General features: G+C 41.7%; 1 protein-coding gene across 2 annotated transcripts in view; it reads left to right on the plus strand.

The window, feature by feature from the left end:
- LOC126161955 (glyoxylate reductase/hydroxypyruvate reductase-like) overlaps positions 1-21,722 on the plus strand; it is a 79,562-nt gene continuing 57,840 nt past the window's right edge. For both annotated transcript variants that reach the window (XM_049918134.1, XM_049918135.1), the window contains exon 1: positions 1-212. In XM_049918134.1, the coding sequence (XP_049774091.1) occupies positions 142-212 (71 nt within the window). In that variant the 5' untranslated portion in view covers positions 1-141. The remainder of the gene's footprint in view (positions 213-21,722) is intronic.

Genomic DNA, 21,722 nt, shown 5'->3' on the forward strand with positions numbered 1-21,722 from the left:
CAACACGCTGTTACTGAGGAACCATCTCGACTTACGCAGTAGACTGCGTTTGCCAATCTACGGGAGTTAAATACTGAGATCCTTGCGGCTGTCTATTAGAGCCGGTTTAGCTTTGCAACTAGTGACAGTTCCCCTGTCAGCATGTCTAAGCCACGAGTACTTGTGGCGCATTCGGATATTCCCAAGAAGGCAATTCAGCTGTTGCAAGGAAGGTACGTGGAGATAATTTTATTTAATTGTTTTTTTAAACTGTGAATCGGAACAACTCAAGAACGATAACCGTACAAAAAATTATATAAAAATACGTTAAGTAACTATTCAGAATGTTGATTGCGTCTGTTGTAGCACATTTAATAACTAATCTTTCGAGGTAACCGGCACATGTCGGAATCATGATTTCAACATTCCTTGGTTCATATAATCGTACTTCGAACTGAGTAACATTTGCAAAAGCACTCGTTTGAGTTACAGTCACGTGTATTCATAGTGCAAGGAATTGATGTTATAGCGTTATATTATACATTCACAATGAGAAGTACAGTACAATAACGAAAACTAGTTCCTTCTTTGTCGTTATTGGGATATCATTACTATATTTCCATAATGCAGACCACATGAACAAGGCTTGTTGAAACATTCGTATTGTTTTCGCTATTAATATGCAATCCATCTGTACTTCATTCATATTGTTGTACATTGGAAGTGCTGGCTTGAGATGTTTTGAATTGCGGCAGTACTGTTCTCGAGACACCTACCTCATTTTAGTATCTACAAAATTTAGATGATTAATCGCGCATTGTGTAAGCGTTTACATTTGTCACTAAAATCATAACATTCGATTATCTTTTGTAATTTCACACCCACGAATTAAGCAGAGGAATGTTTGTCTCCTCGTCGGCTGCACAAATTATAGTTTTCTTTTTAATGTGTGTCCACACGAAGCCTCAGCCGTTATGCGCAATCACAGACGCACGGGAACAAAAGGGCATGCACAAAAATTTGTGGAAAGAACGCACGTAAGCATGGACGTTCTCGTGTTGTCATGTTGCCACATAGCGCAAGCAGTTTCCACTTCGCTTGGGTGTTTGTGGTGCGTCTATTGTGACGAAGAAGTACCTAGATAACGGCGGGACCAGAAATACGAAGTGACGATAACTCTTTTTTTTTTTTTTTTTTTTTGCAAATTTCAGGAAGTTACAGCAAGACTGAAGAAAGATATTCTGCTTGAGAAGGAGAAGTGATAAACTTGTCCTCACGAAGCCTGTTTTTCTGTTCAACTTGACGCTTGCGCGTAAATTTCCAACACCGCAACTATGCGTGCGCATTTGTGCATGCGTAATTTCCTGGAAAAGGAAGCCCTGCGCTAAAAGCGCATTTTCTTCCGCCTTCGGTAGGGAGCTTTGCGCTTTTCAGCAGACGACAGGCAGCTGGGGCCCGCGTGTGTTTCAGTGTGTAGTGTGTTGAGTTTAAGCTATGAAGCGATTTATGTGCAGTAATGTTTGTTGACTCCAAAGGAAGCACCCTTAAATTTATAAACGATTACAGACAAAGTAAAGTCGTATGGAGTGCCGCTTCTAAAGATTATTTGAATAAAAATTTGAGACTTGGTGCCCTGAGCGTCAAGTATTGGATAAAAACTCTCTGTTCATATTACTGTAAAGAATAAGATACAGCAAGTTTCGAAGTAGGAAACAGAGAAAAATAAGCCAGAAATTTATGAAAAGTCTGGGCGAGTATTCATGCCATGGCGACTTACAGCACATACCTGTGGAGCTTGATGCGGTGTAGGCGGGGGGGGGGGGGGGGAGGGGGGAGGAGCCGAGAGCAGGAGGTGTTTTTTGAGATTTTTTCTCGGTATGTGTTATAGATATCAATGTCAAATTTGGTCAAAATGTTTATTGATATCTACTCTACAAACTGGAATTTTTTCAACCGGAAATGTCGAAGAGCAAAGATGGAAGTGCCGTCGGAACGAAACAAAATTTCGATGTAGACCTCCATGCGCGGTATGTCACAGGTCAGCCGGCTCGTCTGATAACAAAATTGAGCTGACGTTAGCGAAGTATATAAGATTCTTTAGCAGTTGTACCTCGCTTAAGTTATTTGGACCACAGGAAACAAAATGGCGGCCATTTGAAACAAAATAGGGTTTTTTCATCGATTTTTCGACTTTGTCGGCCAAGTAAAAATATTTATAGTTGATGGATGAGAATAAAAGTGGTACAACTCCTAGACAAGTTAGTTAGCGTCGTCGGAAACAAAGAATCATGCCAATCGGTTCAGTAGATTTGAAGTTACCATACCGCGCGATAAAAAAAGTCGTTTCGAGAAAAACGAGTTTGAAGTTTTGATTACATATAAATGTAATATTATGCAACTTACGTTCAATCTGCTATTCCGGGTCCATAAACTAGTCCTTCCTCTGCCTCATAGAGGGCGTTCTGCTTGATCTGGGCCACCCTGCGCTGCTCCAGATCCGCTCGTACGGCCGGTGACAAGCGGTTTTCGGCCGCTTGAATCCGGTGGTCGTCCGAATCTTGGCTAACTGCGTCGAATAGAGTCCCAGGGTGCCGGCCGGAGTGGCTGTGCGGTACTAGGCGCTACAGTCTGGAGCCTCGGGCATGGATGTGTGTGATGTCCTTAGGTTAGTTAGGTTTAATTAGTTCTAAGTTCTAGGCGACTGATGACCTCAGAAGTTAAGTCGCTTAGTGCTCAGAGCCATTTAAAGACCCAGGGTGACGCCCACCGTTGTCATGGTCTTCAGAATTGCTGAATACCCTTCGTTGAAGCTGCTCACTGCCAGGAAAGTCGCAGTCTCCACAGTCTCCGCACCAGAATGCAAATGCTTGGGACCTAACTGCCAAACACACGCGTTCAAACTTTCATATGAATTTTGTGTGTTTCCTCCCAAGCACTGGTACAATATCTCGTCCTCGGATGAATCGCTTTTTGAACTTCTTAGGAGAGCGGCTATTCGTGTTGATATGCGCCACTTGCACCAACTGGTTTTCCACCCGGACAATTTTGGCGTTGTGGGTGGTCATCCGTCGGACGCTTGTGGAAATACGTTGCCCAAATAGCCTTCTTCATCTGTTCCACCGAATTGGAATGCTGTTGGATTGCCAAGCCGTTGTATGTCGTAAGCTCCTTGATCACTTGATCCTTGGGCAAGCATATAGAATAATTTTTCGCGGCTATGAAGTCGAAATCCCCGAACAACACTGGTGCGTGAAAAAGGCCGATTTCAGGCAGGTGCATTTTTTTGTTCAACCGCGAATAACAAACATTTCCCTTCCGTATTCGGAAAAACCGTTTCAGGGGTGGATTCTAAACACTTTTATGGATCCAAAAATGCAATTTAAAGAAAAACGATTTTTTGAAAGAAGACATAGTAAACCTCCCCTTAAGATTCCTGACCACCAGGCTTTGCGCCAATGTCCGGCTTTAATACCAAACTCATGAAGTGAGGGCATGTGACACTGTTGATGGTGATCCATCCGTCGGATGGGGACGTCAAGCTCGGCCTACATTGCACTCTTACACAACACACACACACACAAAATTTGGAAATTTGTGGTAAGGTCTAATGGGACCAAACTGCTGAGGCCATCAGTCCCTAAGCCTAAGCACTATATAATCTAACGAAACTAAACACACACACACACACACACACAAAATACGTACTTGTAGTTTTAAAAAAATTGTAGTTGCAAGTAAATAAGCAAAAAGAGTTGCGCCTGTCATCTGAAGAAAAGAAATGATGTATGTTAGCTCCTCAACAAACTACTAGAAATCTAAATTAAGGACACTGATGATGCCAAAAAATAAAAATTGGTAAACACAGTCTCCTTTTCAGTGGGTTTTGGCATCTATGAAATTCCCAAATTTGTCGAGTCCAAGGATGTATCTACATATAATATTTAATTGTTAAAGCTGTGTAAACAACTTTTTTTATATAAAATAAAGTACAAATGACGCATTGAAAGTTAATTTATCTTCACACGACTACTAAGAACCTCCCTTAAGTATTTCTCAGATTCAGGAATAATCACTGAAATACCTTGTTTTGAAATGAACAATAAATAGTTGAAACTGGTATATAAGTCGCCGGTTACTAGCTAACTAAATGTTATTTACAGCCTTATAGCTGTAGTTCGTCAAGCATAAAATCTAAATATCGGTGTGATCTCCTTCAGAAATTTACCAACAGATCGTTGTCGTCACTTCGTATTCCTCGTACCTCTTTCTATCATGCGGCGCTCACTCAACGAAGTGCGGGGCAGCAGGTACGTGGCCCTGCCAGACAGCTAAAAAATATGCACCCTATACAGCTTCGTCACGATGTAGCGGCACTAATGCTCTTAGCAAACGTTGGAGTGCATTTAGAATTAGAATTCAAAAAGTTGTCGATTTTTCCATGTTTTTGGTGAAAGTGAATACTGTATACCTGAGAGTCATCAATTATTACCACAGTGACAGAGTATGATAATGTATAATGACACGTACAGTGGTAATCGAATATTGAATGTTATTGGAGGTCACTGATTCGGCTGAAGGAACAGTAAATTTGCATTAATGAAAGCTGATGAAATAAAGCTTGCATTCAATCTCCAGCTAAAATCGCACTGACATTGATACAGGTTTTGAACAGAGCAAATGAAAAAAAATTTATGTTGCCAAGCGTGACAGCTGATTCTGATTGTTTACTTTGTTTATAATTAACAGAAAACTTCAATCCAGCTACATTGTAGGCTGTCATGAGTAAATCGAGCAATTGAACTAACAGGACTCTTTAGCGTTGTTAATATTAACGGCAATGACAGCAGAGAGGAAGGACGTGCAAGTTTTATTGGTAAGCAGAATAAATTTCTATGTGGATAATTATTCGAATAATTCGATCATTTAAACAAATTTATTCGCGAATGAATTATTTGAAACTTACGTAAGCCACTGTATTTTATTTGGTTACTTCTTGTACCGAATCCAGAGGCTAGTGTTCGTTCCCTTGACTCAGTACAATTTCTATTTGATAAATAACGTATTAATGGTTTGAATAGAAATGTGGAGCGGTGACTCAGTGGGTAAACTGACAGACTAGATTCCCAGTTGGCCGTACGACTTCCCCTCTGTTATCGTTGTTGTTGTTGTTGTTGATGATGCGGTCTTCAGTCCTGACACTGGTTTGATGCAGTTCTCCATGCTACTTCATCCTGTGCAAACTTCTTCATCTCCCAGTACTTTCTGCAACCTACATTCTTCTGAATCTGCTTAGTGTATTCATCTCTTGGTCTCCCTCTACGATTTTTACCCTCCACGCTGCCCTCCGATGCTAAACTAGTGATCCCTTGATGCCTCAGAACATGTCCTACCAACAGGTCCCTTCTTCTTGTCAAGTTGTGCACCAAACTCCTCCCCAGTTCGATTCAATACCTCCTCACTAGTTACGTGATCTACCCATCTAATCTTCAGCATTCTTCTGTAGCACCACATTTCGAAAGCTTCTACTCTTCCTGTCCAAACTATTTATCGTCCATGTTTCACTTCCATACATGGCTACACTCCATACAAATAATTTCAGAAACGACTTCCTGACACTTAAATCTATACTCGATGTTAACAAATTTCTCTTCTTCAGAAACGCTTTCCTTGCCATTGCCAGTCTACATTTTATATCCTCTCTACTTCGACCATCATCAGTTATTTTGCTCCCCAAATAGCAAAACTCCTTTACTACTTTAAGTGTCTTATTTCCTAATCTAATTACCTCATCATCACCCGACTTAATTCGACTACATACCATTATCCTCGTTTTGCTTTTGTTGATGTTCAACTTATATCCCCCTCTCAAGATACTGTCGACTCCAAGTCCTTTGTTGTCTCTGACAGAATTACAATGTCATCGGCGACCCTCAAAGTTTTTATTTCTCCTCCATGGATTTTCATACCTACTCCGAATTTTTCTTTTGTTTCCTTTACTGCTTGCTCAATATACAGATTGAATAACATCGGGGAGAGGTTACAACCCTGTCTCACTCCCTTCCCAACCACTGCATCCCTTTCATGCCCCTCGACTCTTATAAATGCCAACTGATTTCTGTACAAATTGCAAATAGCCTTTCGCTCCCTGTATTTTACCCCTTCCACCTTTAGAATTTGAAAGAGAGTATTCCAATCAACATTGTCAAAAGCTTTCTCTAAGTCTATAAATGCTAGAAACGTAGGTTTGCCTTTCCTTAATCTTTCTTTTAAGATAAGTCGTCAGATCAGTATTGCCTCACGTGTTCCAACATTTCTACGGAATCCAAACTGATCTTCCGTCAGGTCGGCTTGTACTAGTTTTTCCATTCGTCTGTAAAGAATTCGTATTCGTTAGTATTTTCGAGCTGTGACTTATTAAACTGATAGTTCGGTAATTTTCACGTCTGTCAACACCTGCTTTCTTTGGGATTTGAATTATATTCTTCTTGAAATCTGAGGGTATTTCGCCTGTCACATACATCTTGCTCACCAGATGGTAGAGTTTTGTTAGGACTGGCTCTCCCAAGGCCGTCAGTAGTTCTAATGGAATGTTGTCTACTTCTGGGGCCTTGTTTCGACTCAGGTCTTTCAGTGCTCTGTCAAACTCTTCACGCAGTATCGCATCTACATTCTACACCCTCTTCCATTTCCATAATATTGTCCTCAAGTATACCGCCCTTGTATAGACCCTCTATATACTCCTTCCACCTTTCTGCTTTCCCTTCTTTGCTTATAACTGGGTTTCCATCTGAGCTGTTGATATTGATACAAGTGGCTCTCTTTTCTCCAAAGGTCTCTTTAATTTTCCTGTAGGCAGTATCTATCTTACCCCTAGTGAGATAAGCCTCTACATCCTTACATTTGTCCTCTAGCCATCCCTGCTTAGCCATTTTGCACTTCCTGTCGATCTCATTTTTGAGTCGTTTTTATTCCCTTTTGTCTGCTTCATTTACTGCGTTTTTATATCTTCTCCTTTCATCAATTAAATTCAATATTTCTTCTGTTACCCAAGGATTTCTACTAGCCCTCGTCTTTTTACCTACTTGATCCTCTGCTGCCTTCACTACTCCATCCCTCAGAGCTACCCATTCTTCTTCTACTGTATTTCTTTCCCCATTCCTGTCAATTGTTCCCTTATGCTCTCCCTGAAACTCTGTACAATCTCTGGTTCTTTCAGTTTATCCAGGTCCTATCTCCTTAAATTCACACCTTTTTTCAGTTTCTTCAGTTTTAATCTACAGTTCATAACCAGTAGATTGTGGTCAGAGTCCACATCTGCCCCTGGAAATGCCTTACAATTTAAAACCTGGTTCCTAAATCTCTGTCTTACCATTATATAATCTATCTGATACCTTCTAGTATCTCCAGGAGTCTTCCATGTATGCAACTTTCTTTTATGGCTCTTGAACCAAGTGTTAGGTATGATTAAGTTATGCTCTGTGCAAAATTCTACCAGGCGGATTCCTCTTTCATTTCTTACCCCCAATCCATATTCACCTACTATGTTTCCTTCTCTCCCTTTTCCTACTCTCGAATTCCAGTCACCCATGACTATTAAATTTCCATCTCCCTTCACTACCTGAATAATTTCTTTTATCTCATTATACATTTCATCAATTTCTTCATCATCTGCAGAGCTAGTTGGCATATAAACTTGTACTACTGTAGTAGGCATGGGCTTCGTGTCTGTTTTGGCCACAATAATGCGGTCACTATGCTGTTTGTAGTAGCTTACCCGCACTCCTATGTTGTTACCATTATTAAACCGACTCCTGCATTACCCCTATTTGATTTTGTATTTATAACCCTGTATTCACCTGACCAAAAGTCTTGTTCCTCCTGCCACCGAACTTCACTAATTCCCACTATATCTAACTTTAACCTATCCATTTCCCTTTTTCAATTTTCTAAGCTATCAGCCCGATTAAGGGATCTGACATTCCACGCTCCGATCCGTAGAACACCAGTTTTCTTTCTCCTGATAACGACGTCCTCTTGAGTAGTCCCCGCCCGGAGATCCAAATGGGGGACTATTTTACCTCCGGAATATTTTACCCGAGAGGACGCCATCATCATTTAATCATACAGTAGAGCTGCATGCCCTCGGGGAAAAATTACGCCTGTAGTTTCCCCTTGCTTTCTGCCGTTCGCAGTACCAGCACAGCAAGGCTGTTGTGGTTAGTGTTACAAGGCCAGATCAGTCAATCCTCCAGACTGCTGCCTCTCTTCAGGAACAACACGTTTGTCTGGCCTCTCAACAGATACCCCTCCGTTGTGGTTGCACCTACGGTACTGCCATCTGTATCGCTGAGGCACGCGCACCTCCCTACCATCGGCAAGGTCCATGGTTCATGTTATCGTTAGGAACTGGAAAAATCGTTTTAATTTAAGGCCAAATTCTATGTTATTTCTTCCCAATTGGGGTGTTACTTGTAGCCAGTTTCGGTATTAATTTTTGCCAAATTCTATGCTATTTTTGTCAATTTTTTGCTTTGTACTTTTTCGCTGATGCGGTATATTTTGCGAATTTCGCTCGTATTTTTCAACTGAAGTGTTATATCTTTCCCTGTTTCTTGTTTTACACCGAAACTGGCAAAAAATAGCACTAGTTTAGGTGCTATTTTTTTTGCCAGTTTCGGTGTAATTTTTTGCGCAAATGGGCGACATTTTTGGCCAATTTCAGTGCTATTTTTTGCCAATTTCGGTGTTTTTGCCGGATTCAGTGTTATTTTTTCCCATGTTCGATGTTACTTTTCGCTAGGTTCGGCGATACCTTTTTCTGTTTTTTTTTTTCAGGATTGTTGATTCTTTTTAGCATATTCGATGACAATGGCGTTTGCCAGTTCTGGTGTTAGTTGTTTTCCAGGATCTGGTGGTACCATTTTTGTCAGATTCAGCATTACCTGTTTTTGCAAGTTACATGTTACCTTTTTTACCAGCTTTCCATTATCTTTTTTTGGTAGATTGGGTGTTTTTTCCAGTTTCGGTATTTTTTTGCAATTTTTGTATTATTTTTTCCAGTATCATTTTTTTCAATTTCTGATTACGTTCCTTCGTATTTTGGTGGTATTATTTTTTCAGTTTAGGTGCTATTTTTTTGCCATCTTTGGTGCTATTTTTCACGCCACGTTATAGTTATGTGGGAAACGAACTGTCATTTTAAGATTATACGCGAACGTCAGCCTCGAGGAAATAAAAAGTCACACTACAATTTCAACATCCAACAACCATCAGTTGCAAATATGGTAAACTGCCGTCCCCCAATTTACAACATGTTTTGTATGGCAAAGTGACAAACTTAGCAATATTTCGTTCTAGCCGCCGATTTCGCGTTATTTCGCCACAAACCGCCAGTTTCGCTTTATTTTTTGCGTTATCGTTTCCGCTAAATTTTTCTTCTTATCGCTTCTTTCACTCGCAACGACAAGAATGGCCAGTAAAGTTGCACCGTGTTTCGGAGTACCCCTTCTGTCTGTATAAGTCAGTTCAGAGGTGGGTGGTAAATCACTGCAGTCTTCGAACAAACCTTCGGGTCCAGCAAGGTTTTAGTTGCCTTACAGCTTTAGCAAACGGAAAAAAATACTTGTAGTCGGATGGCCTAACAGTTACCACTAGGTATCGACGCGGCCCGATTCAGTCGTCCTGCTCCTGCCAGTACTCGCGCCTTTCTTTTTCTCCTTAACATGAGCAAGAACTCTACTGAAGTAACCAAACAGGAGAATACAGCATAAAAACTCTAATCTTCAACCCCTTCCTTAGATTGCTAACACACTCGGGTATGGGTATCTTCTTGATATAGTTAAGCAATTCGTTCGTGCTTGTTGTAGTGCTACAAAATTAATGAATCAAACAAGAACAAATGGTTTCTAATGACTAACGTCAACAGGCTTTTAATCTGCACTCTCCTAAAACGTTTATGCAATGCTGTTGAATGTCTAAAGACTTTGAAAATGCTTCAGAATTAACTGTTAGTAAGTTTTCCACCAGGAGATGCAATAGTTTTTCGATGTGACATACGTGTATCCACTGCACATAGCTTTGAGACTGAAAAATTCCGGAAGAGACACTGAGTTTACGTACGCAAGGGTTCACAGTATCGCAGCACACTGGAAACTTCGTTATAGAGAAGGTGTCAAGAGACGACTGGCAGACCTTTACAGTCTTTCTACACCAACTGAAATAATTGCAGCAACGACTTACACGCGATTTAAAAACAAATAGTTCACTTTCTTTCCTATCCATGAATCGTTGAATCTGTTGCACAACGATTGGAATGCACGGTATCCAGTTTTATGGCGCTATACGATAAGCCCGTTGATTCGAAAAAAGAGCATGGGGCCTGAAGATGGCAAAATGAACTGCCGAGACTGGTTGCGTTCGAAATAAAATAACATAAAGTATATGACTGTTGGTAAATTTTATTGAAAAGAAAAGCCAAATGATGTTATGTCGTAAATAGAAGGTTTTTTTTTTATTTTGAACGTGAGTTGGGAGAAGGTAAAAGGGAATCGTAATGGATTATGTGGGGAAAAAGTGCAGAAAAGGAAATTACGCATGCACAAATGCGCATCGACAGTTGCGCTGGCGGATATGTAAGCGCATGCGCAACGTCGAACAGAAAAAAAGGCACCATGTGGATGCATCTTTAATTCCATCACAGAACATAGAGAACAGTGTGCACAGTTCAGAGGCAACACACTGTCCAGAAAGTCATACTCGTCGTGTACACCTTTCGCTAACACTTTTTTGGAGTGCTGCCCTTGCCACCAGATTGTCGTCTTCATCACACTGCTTTTTTTTTTCTCGAGTCGGCTCTTCAACACTCTTGTCATGTCCCCCGTAGTCTCTTCCTCAGCACCAGTACAGTACTTTCGACTTTCTGCAATACTCCAGGTTGTGAACTTGTCTTCACGTAAAACTTATCTTCAATTACCGCGCTTCGTGGAATGTATGAATAGTGACGCATTACAGTAGTATTTTGAAAGCGGTATAATGGATTAGAAACAACAAATGGCATGTCGTATCCGATCGTGGCGGAGACAAAAGAAATAATTTTTCTAAGGTACAAATAAGAAACGTGACAGTTAAGGCTCATACATTACTTTAAATCAACTAAGGGCGGAGTTTCTTGGCAGTACCGACACTATGCTGTTTGGCTGCAAATTCTGAAGAAAAGACTTAAGTTACGTGTACCAGACTGCTTTGTGTGCGAGCACAGGCAGCCAATCTCGGAGAAACAAACTTCAGCGCATCGAAGTAAGGCCAGTTGCTTTTGTAATTGTCATCTGATCAACTTCCGCTTCTCCCTTTAATTTGCTTCAACTCTTGAGATATCTTTAACGATGACAGACTACTATTAGTATTTCGTTCCCGAGCTTCCAACTCTTATTCTTAATCAAACACTGATGAGCCAAAACATTATCCAACGAGACATTGGATGCCGCATGGTGGCGTTGCGGGCATGTGACGCGATAGCTAAAGTATGTAAGCGGAGCAGACACGGACGGGGGGATCACTGCAGCGAAGATATGGACTGCAAAAGGGGAAATCCATTGAGATAAGCGACTCTGACAAACGTCAGATTATTATTGCGCAGAGCTTGCGAACGAGTATCCTGAAAACGGCGAAGCTGGTCAAATGTTCACGTGCTACTGTCGTGAGCATCTACGGAAAGAGGTAGGGCAGTGAAACTACCACTAGGCGATAAATGAGAGACGTCCATGACTTTTCACAGAACGTGGTTCAAAATGGTTCAAATGGCTCTGAGCACTATGGGACGTAACTTCTGAGGTCATCAGTCCCCTAGAACTTAGAACTACTTAAACCTAACTAATCTAAGGACATCACATACATCCATGCCCGAGGCAGGATTCGAACCTGCGACCGTAGCGGTCGCGCGGTTCCAGACTGTAGCGCCTAGAACCGCTCGGTCACCCCGGTCGGCCAGAACGTGGTGTTCGGAGGGTTATCTGCTCTGTAAAGTAGGACAGATGACGGCGTCTCTGCCGAAAGAGCACAATGCTGGTGCACGCACATGTCTTTCGGAGCACACCGTTCATCGTACATTGTTGAACATTGAACTCCGCAGCAGAGCACCCCTAAATATGTTGACCTGACGACATCGTCAGTTACGATTGCAGTGGGCACGGGACCATCGGGATTCGACCGTCGATCAGTGGAAACACGTCAGCTCTTCGGGTGAATCACATTTTTGCTACACTAGGTCGATGGTCGTCTGCACAAACGCCGTCATCGAGGTGAAGGGCGCCATGGGCACTGGCTGGTGGTGGCATTGTTGGCTGGGAGGCCCCATTCGGGGGAGTTCGGCCGCCATATTGCAAATCCATTTTAGTTGACGCCACTTCGGCAGATGATGATGATGATGATGATGATGATGATGATGATGATGATGGACACACAACACCCACTCCCCTGCTGGGAATCGAACCCGGGCTCCCTAAGTGGCAGGCGGTAACGATACTGCTACGCTACGGAGGCGGACGGTGGGAGCAGATTTATGCTATGGCAGACATTACACGCTTGTACGGTACCTGTGGTAGTAATCGGAGACACAATGACAGCGGCGAACCACTTTTATCCCTTCAAACTTGATGCCTTCCGCTACGGCGATGTCATCTTTCAGCAGTATAATTGTGTGTGTCTCGGAGCCACAACCGTGCTACAGTGGTTTGAGAAACATTATAGTCACTTTGATGTCTCGGCGACCAAATTCGCCTGATGTAAATCCTATGGACCCATTTGGGTAGCTATCGTCCGCCATCACCGCGTATGTGCAAATCAGTGGCCCGTCGTTTACGCGAATTACGTGGCTTGTGCTTAGACATGTAATGCCACATACCTCCACAAACCTACCAACGAACTGTCGGATCCATGGTATGAGAATGAGTCATGTATTTCGTTCCAAAGACGGACAAACAAACTATTAAGCAGGTGGTCATAATATTTTGGCTCATCAAGAGTATATAAACAATGCCAGCAGGCAGTTATTTAATTTTGTATAGCCAGATTGTATTAAAAAGTGCAACCAGGATTTATTTGCAATTTAGTTTCGGTCAAGATTTAATTTTCGCACCGATACATGATTTCTTAAATTGCGAAGTTTCCTCTGAACTGCTTCTTCCGAAAACGAAAGCTTCAGTCCCGTTTCTCCCAAAAGCTTGTCCTGCCTTTGTATTCCGAACATTGTTTGTTTCGTGACAATTGTTTCGGCATCTTGCACCACACAAGTATTTGGCGAGCCGCTCCCAGACAGTGTAGGGCACTGATTAAAAAATGGTTCAAATGGCTCTGACGTGAGCACTATGGTACTTAGCTTCTGAGGTCATCAGTCCCCTAGAACTTAGAACTACTTAAACCTAACTAACCTAAGGACATCACACACATCCATGCCCGAGGCAGGATTCGAATCTGCGACCGTAGCGGTCTCGCGGTTCCAGAGTGTAGCGCCGAGAACCGCTCGGCCACCCCGGCCGGCGATGTCCAACCTTTTAGCTCACCCGGGCCACATTGGAAGAAGACGGGTATTTTTGGGCCGCATATAATATACTTAACATGATAAGCGCTTTGGGCTGCAGGCAGCCCTCGGGCCACGGGTTGAACACCCCCCATGAAGGTGCACGCTGTCCACTAGACAGCAACTCACCTTACAGCAGCTCTCAGGCATTTGCTCCTCAGACCGGGTGAGAAACTCAAGAGATCCCTCCTCATGGGCACCCGCATTGGAGGTCAGTGGTGTAGTTACCCTAGCGAGAATTCATTTCGTTTACAAATATGAAAAAGGGCACAGGATCTAATGGCCTAAAATGTCTAGAAAATTGTCACTAGAACGACTTGAAAATATCGACAAATTTGAGGAAAAATGATATAAAACATATTTATAATTAGCTATAAAATTAACTAGACCAATGAAAAACTTTATACGAAGTTGAAACTGAAAGCACAAATCGACAATTAATTTGTAAACGCTGTGCTTTCCTTCAATAAATCGCATTGTTTGAAGATGTAAGAAAATTGTATAACTATTTCAGCATCCCTGTAAACGATCAACTTGTGTGTCAGATTAGCTTTTTCCTATCCACGGTTCTGTCAAACAAGTGAACAGATTTACAAACCAAGTTGGTCAAATTTAACTTTACTTTTGAAGCAGCTCTGTCATGCTGCATCGCGACGTATCTGAATGCTGGTAGGAATACTGTGACTCTTATAAGTTTTGGGACCAACATTGTGCACAGTATGTCTGAGTTGTGCATATAATTATGGGCGATGAAAAGTGCAATCAAGAGTGTTTGCTTGTATACAACAGAACAAGACCCATCTCTTACTGCGAGATGTGAAATCTGAACTTCAAAAGTTTTGGAACAATTGTTTGCAACAGTGTCAGTGTGCATATCTCTGTTATTCGTTACTTCTTGCGATGTCAGTAAGAATTCTTACCTCCATGGTATTAGACTTGGCCACTGTTTCTATGTTTCGATACAGTGTATCGATACGTGGAACTGTTTCAGTGTTTCGGAACGGCTGTGGGTCACTGTTTCGAAACAGTGGTGTTTCATTCCGCCCCTGTCTCGGATAACCGGACCAGATTCGATCTCGAGCCAGACACAGAAACTGTATCGTTGTTTCAAAATAAGGCTGTTTCAATCCACCTGTGCTTGGAACGGACTAATTGTATCGAAACAGTGATGTTCCATTCCGCTCTGTGTCGGACGAGATTCGAGCCGGCACAGGTACTGAAACACAACATACCACTTCATGAAACACTTTAAAGAGTGTCGAAATCTTTTTGACAGGCAATAGCATGAAGCTTAAGATATCCGAAAATAAAGCTTCGTTTCTAGCTGACTGTCCTATTCCGAAATGGCGTAACATCTGCTTTATAAACACTAACCGAACAATAAAACAACGCATACTATTCACATTCAAAATAATAAATATGTGAAAATCATTCAGTTAAATTACACTTTTTTATAGCATACGCTTCTCTGTTCATGTACAGTAATCATATTAAGAAACACAAGTAAACCTACAACATTTTGAATAAAGAAGGCGTAGAGTGACAGTTATTAGACACATACATAAATCTGACGTAAGTATAATTGCAAGCAATCTGTTTGACATATCACTTATAGTGTAATGGTGAACGGGAAGGGCTGGGGAGCATGGTGAATTTATAGTAACGGTTCGAAACACCTTGAAAGACAAAATTTTTTTCTGTTATATTTTGTTATTTATTCGAATTATCTGTGAATCTATAGTCAATGTGCCAATTATCCACAATGACTCCCTTCGTGTGCATGGAAATTAGCAGGATGGGTATATTACCCGTACTAACGGAATGTGGGAATCCCAGTAGCACGTCCGTAGTTTCTGCAGTTTGCTCCCCCCTCCTGTTCGTGGTGGTTCTTCTGTCTTCAGCTATGGCTGTCCTCATCCAATTGAAAAGTATGAAAGTCACACGACACGAAAGCAGTGCATTTGCTGCAGGAAATACGAAATGCCTATACGCCTAAGTGATAGTTTCATACTTTCTGCAATATGATAAGCGCTCTCGCTCCTCATTTGTGCTTATATGGACATACTTATACAGTAGACATTCAAGATGATAAAATGTGTAGGTTTATTAAATTACTAAACACAAACTGTTTCACTGTTTCCAAACAGCGTATCGAACATTACATTGTACTGTTTCATTTTTCTATTTCATTGCACTCCCGTGTGTATGTGCACGTAGAATATTGATTTCTCTTAAGTTCTTCCTTAGTAATATATGGCTTGGAAAAACACAACAACTCTAGCATTTGGTAAATGCCACTGCTCTATTGTTTTTATCCTTGATCGTAGTTTCCACAACTTTGCAGCCTTCAATCAAAGTTTCTGTCAAAGACGTCAGACACAGTTTGTGTTTATCAAACAAAGCTGCAAATTGCAAAATAATTTTACAAACTTGTGAAATCTGACAAATTGTTTGATCGTTTACAGGGGCCTTTACAGCCATTTCAGCGTGTGAACCTGCAGAGATTCTCGAAAGTAACCGAAGATGTATTGTCAGACGACGTGCGCTTGCAGTTAGCAAGGAACATAACAGTTAGAAACTACCGGGTACTTCAGCATTAGCTGAAAACTGGCGTGTGCACTTTGAGATTTTCCAGTAGTTCCCAAAAATGAAGGTGAAAACTCGACACACGAAAATCGATAGTTCATAAATGGACATTACGTTTGCTACAATATTGAAACAAAATATCGATATCTTTGTTTAATACTCATACCTGGAATAAGTTCAACAGAGAGTGAACCGATGCCATGGACCGGACACTTCCGAGTTTTTGCTAAAGCAAGCATATGGTTCGTTCTTGCAGACATTGAAAGGATGAATTATTGTGTCATAAACGGCCGTTAAACACAAACATACAGGGTGTTTAAAAAATGACCGATATATTTGAAACGGCAATAAAAACTAAACGAGCAGCGATAGAAATACACTGTTTGTTGGAATATGCTTGGGACAACAGTACATTTTCAGGCGGACAAACTTTCGAAATTACAGTAGTTACAATTTTCAACAACAGATGGCGCTGCAAGTGATGTGAAAGATATAGAAGACAACGCAGTCTGTGGGTGCGCCATTCTGTACGTCGTCTTTCTGCTGTAAGCGTGTGCTGTTCACAACGTGCAAGTGTGCTGTAGACAACATGGTTTATTTCTTAGAACAGAGGATTTTTCTGGTGCTGGAATTCCACCGCCTAGAACACAGTGTTGTTGCAACAAGACGAAGTTTTCAACGGAGGTTTAATGTAACCAAAGGACCGAAAAGCGATACAATAAAGGATCTGTTTGAAAAATTTCAACGGACTGGGAACGTGACGGATGAACGTGCTGGAAAGGTAGGACGACCGCGTACGGCAACCACAGAGGGCAATGCGCAGCTAGTGCAGCAGGTGATCCAACAGCGGCCTCGGGTTTCCGTTCGCTGTGTTGCAGCTGCGGTCCAAATGACGCCAACGTCCACGTATTGTCTCATGTGCCAGAGTTTACACCTCTATCCATACAAAATTCAAACGCGGCAACCCCTCAGCGCCGCTACCATTGCTGCACGAGAGACATTCGCTAACGATATAGTGCACAGGATTGATGACGGCGATATGCATGTGGGCAGCATTTGGTTTACTGACGAAGCTTATTTTTACCTGGACGGCTTCGTCATTAAACAGAACTGGCGCATATGGGGAACCGAAAAGCCCCATGTTGCAGTCCCATCGTCCCTGCATCCTCAAAAAGTACTGGTCTGGGCCGCCATTTCTTCCAAAGGAATCATTGGCCCATTTTTCAGATCCGAAACGATTACTGCATCACGCTATCTGGACATTCTTCGTGAATTTGTGGCGGTACAAACTGCCTTAGACGACACTGCGAACACCTCATGGTTTATGCAAGATGGTGCCCGGCCACATCGCACGGTCGACGTCTTTAATTTCCTGAATGAATATTTCGATGATCGTGTGATTGCTTTGGGCAATCCGAAACATACAGGAGGCGGCGTGGATTGGCCTCCCTATTCGCCAGACATGAACCCCTGTGACTTCTTTCTGTGGGGACACTTGAAAGACCAGGTGTACCGCCAGAATCCAGAAACAATTGAACAGCTGAAGCAGTACATCTCATCTGCATGTGAAGCCATTCCGCCAGACACGTTGTCAAAGGTTTCGGGTAATTTCATTCAGAGACTATGCCATATTATTGCTACGCATGGTGGATATGTGGAAAAATATCGTACTATAGAGTTTCCCAGACCGCAGCGCCATCTGTTGTTGAAAATTGTAACTACTGTAATTTCGAAAGTTTGTCTGCCTGAAAATGTACTGTTGTCCCAAGCATATTGCAACAAATGGTGTATTTCTATCGCTGCTCGTTTAGTTTTTATTGCCGTTTCAAATATACCGGTCATTTTTGAAACACCCTGTATAAAAATAAAGAACAGTCTTAAAAGTGACACCATTCATCAAAAAATAAATAAAATACAGGTACAAATGTGACGATAAATGTAAAATCAAATTTACATTTCTGTAGCCAGAACATTCGGGATTTCAGTAATTGTGGACAGTGTATAGATCAGAAGGAAAGAAAAATTATGGTACCTGCTGCATATCGATTCATGTCATTCCTAATAAGCTATAATAAAATCGAATGAATTTGCCAATCGAATGAATGACGAAACTTCTACATGTTTAAGCGGCCCCATTAGGAAGAATATCCATGGTGAGAGTTCTGTCTCCGAAACAGTGGTGGACTAAGAGGAACGTGGAGGGGGGGGGGGGGGGGGTACGCCTCGGGCTTCATGTTCTGAGGGGAGGAAAGGGGGGGTGGGCGGCTCCAACTCTCGAGAACCTCGGGAGTTGGAAGCCCACAGGACTAGACCACTTTTAATCAAATTCCAAACAAGGCCAAAATATATTCAGTAAATAAAAAGCTGTTTGAATTTAGAGGCTCCACAGTCACACTCAAGCGAAATATAAACATACGTAGGTACTTGCCTAATATCTGGCCATGGTAATTGTAAATGGATGTGTTCAGAATTTTTAGAATTATTGTAAAATGTTGCATGAACCTGAAAAGCTATAGACTGATAGCCAGTTGCCTGCTGGATGTAATTATCCTGCATGAAGCATTTTTTGATACCGTACCAATGCCATACTATTAAGTAAAAACGCACCCACATGAACAGTAAAGAGATTACCAGCGATTTATTACCGTAATGTTTTACTTAAGTGTTACTAGTACTTTCTAAAAATTGCTTTTTCACAGCTTATACATCATTATTATGTGTTATGAGTATGAAAATCCAGCCAGCTGAACTAGAGTGTATGCCAAAAGATACTCAACAGCAGCTGAAAAAAGGTGGGTGCACATTGAGTTGTTCAGGGCTGAAGGATATTACAATGCCGTGCCATTGTTTGGCATATGTGGAGGAGTACAACGAAAACTTCGAGAAGTCAAACCAAAAACTGTGTTCAGTTTCTGTGCTAATTATTCCTTAAATCTTTGTGAAGTCCATGCATTCTCATGTGTTCCCTCTAGCGTCTCCTGTTTTGGAAGTATACAGAGACGTTATATTCATTCATCTTGTTTTCTACATATAGGATGGAATTATACTTTTAGATGAAACAGAAAAACGTTTGAAACTGTTTTCTGGTACTCGCTAGTGTGCTCATTACAGTTCAGTTAAAGTCATAAAAGAACACATGCAAACCATTGTGAAGATATGCAAGATCCATCCAAGGGAAACCTTGATATTAGATGTGCAGCGAAGTTGCTCCTCCCATCTACATTATGTGATCAAAAGTATCAGAACACCTGGCTGAAAATGACTTACAAGTTCGCGGCGTCCTCCATGGGCAATGCTGGAATGCAGTATGGTGTTGGCCCACCCTTAGCCTTGATGACAGCTTCCACTCCTGCAGACATACATTCAATCAGGTGCTGGACGTTTTCTTGGGGAATGGCAGCCCATTCTTCACGGAGTGCTACACTGAGGAGAGGTATCGATGCAAGTCGGCATTCCAAAACATCCCAGAGGTGTTCTGTAGGCTTCAGATCAGGACTCTGCGTAGGCCAGTCCATTATAGGGATGTTATTGTCGTGTAGCCAGTCCACCACAGGCCGTGCGTTATGAGCAGGTGCTCGATCATGTTGAAAAATGGAATCGCCATCCCCAAATTCCTCTTCAACAGTGGGAAGCAATAAGGTGCTTAAAATATCTGAGATAGTGCCACGCAAGACAACAAGGGGTGCAAGTCCCCTCCATGAGGGACACGACCACACCATAACACAACTGCCTCCAAATTTTACTGTTGGCACTACACACACAGGCAGATGACGTTCACTGGGCTTTTGCCATACCCACACCGGCGTGATGTGTGGCTTATGAGCAGAAACTCGACTATGAAATCTAAGTTCTCTCACCTCCCACCTGACTGTCATAGTACTTGCAGTGGATCCCAAAGCAGTTTGAAATTCCTGTGTGATGGTGTGCCTATTACACATTACAACCATCTTCAACTGTTGGTAGTGGCTAGCACACTGGACTCACATTCAGGAGGACGATGGTTCAGTTCTGTGTCCGGCCACCCTGATTTAGGTTTTCTGTGATTTCCCTAAATCGCACCGGGCAAATGCTGGAATGGTTCATGCTGTTTGGTCTCCTACCCCAAACAACCCACCCAGCCAACCAACTGTCGGTGGTCTCCTTCAGTGAACAGACAAGGTTGCCCTGCACTTCCTAATTATTTCATTTCCGAGGAATTTATGTTGCTGTATTCCTGTCTTTCCCTGAATGTTTTTGTGCTTCCTTCTTTCATAAATCAGTCAAAGTATTTATTCTGATAACTAAGGTTTTCTAGCAGTTACCTTCTGTAAATCTATGTTTGACTGTCCCACATCTGTGATTACCATTTTTGGAGATATATACTCATCTTCAGCTGAACCGCCTACTCTGGTACTTCTTATCACGGTATCTACATCCTTAGTAAACTTCACATACATCTCATCATTCTTTAGTACTTCAGTATCCCACTCCTTTCCATACAGATTCTTTTGGATAATTCTATTAAACTTCAGTGTGTTCTTCATAATTAAATTGCAATGTGAGTCTATATCTGCTCCTGGGTATGCCTTGCAAGTCAACATCTAATTTAAGAATCTCTGCCTCACAATGATGTATTCCAGCCGGAATCTTTCTGCATCTCCAGGTCATTTCCAAGTATGCCTCTGCCTCTAGTAATTCTTGATCAGAGTATTTGTTACTACTAACTGAGGATTATTGCAGATCTCAATTACTGTTTCTCCTCTCTCATTCCTACTGCCAAACCCATATTCTCCCAACTCTTTGTTCTATTCCTTTCCCTACAACTGTGTTCCAATCCCCCATGACTATTAGATTTTTATGTCTCTTCAAATACTGAATTACATGTCCAATATCCTCGTATACTTCCTTCACCTCTTCATCTTCTGCTTGCGACATTAGCATGTATATCTGGACTATCGTTGTCGATGTTGATTAGCTGTCAGATCTGATGAGAGCAACTGTTATTAAGCTGTTCATGGTAGTTCACTCTCTGTTCATCTTTCCTATTCATAACTAATTCTACTCCAGTTATACAGTTTTCTGCTGCTGTTGATGTTACCCTATATGCATCTTGTCAGAAATTCTTATCTTAATTCCATTTTCACTATAGCTGCCATATTGGTCCTGAGAAAATTGGCAATTGTATTGATATTTAAACCAATTCTCATTTATTTTTCAGTCGCAGTTTCGCACTTTTAATTTCCTGACTTATTTTGATCACTATGGAAAATCTTCAGATTTACTGAATAGAGAAGAATGTTTCCATCTGAAGTCTGTCTTAGTGAGATTACTATTCACTAATTGCCAAACAGCATTTCACTTTGCTGCCCCTCCCCCCGTATATCTAGACTGAGCCTTTGTGTTCCCCTTTACAGATTTTCTTGCTTTACTACTATGTTCAACTTCTGACAATCCAAGCTCCAACTCGTAGAATGTTATTTCGTCATTTGTCTTTCCGTATTTTTCTCACAGTCAACTTCCCCTTGGCAATCCCTCTCCTGGAGATTCAATGGGGAACCAATCTGGAATCTTTTGCCATTGGAGAAATCATCATCACACTTTTTCA

Source organism: Schistocerca cancellata, chromosome 2 (assembly GCF_023864275.1).
Source record: "Schistocerca cancellata isolate TAMUIC-IGC-003103 chromosome 2, iqSchCanc2.1, whole genome shotgun sequence".
In the NCBI taxonomy this organism is placed as follows: domain Eukaryota; kingdom Metazoa; phylum Arthropoda; class Insecta; order Orthoptera; family Acrididae; genus Schistocerca; species Schistocerca cancellata.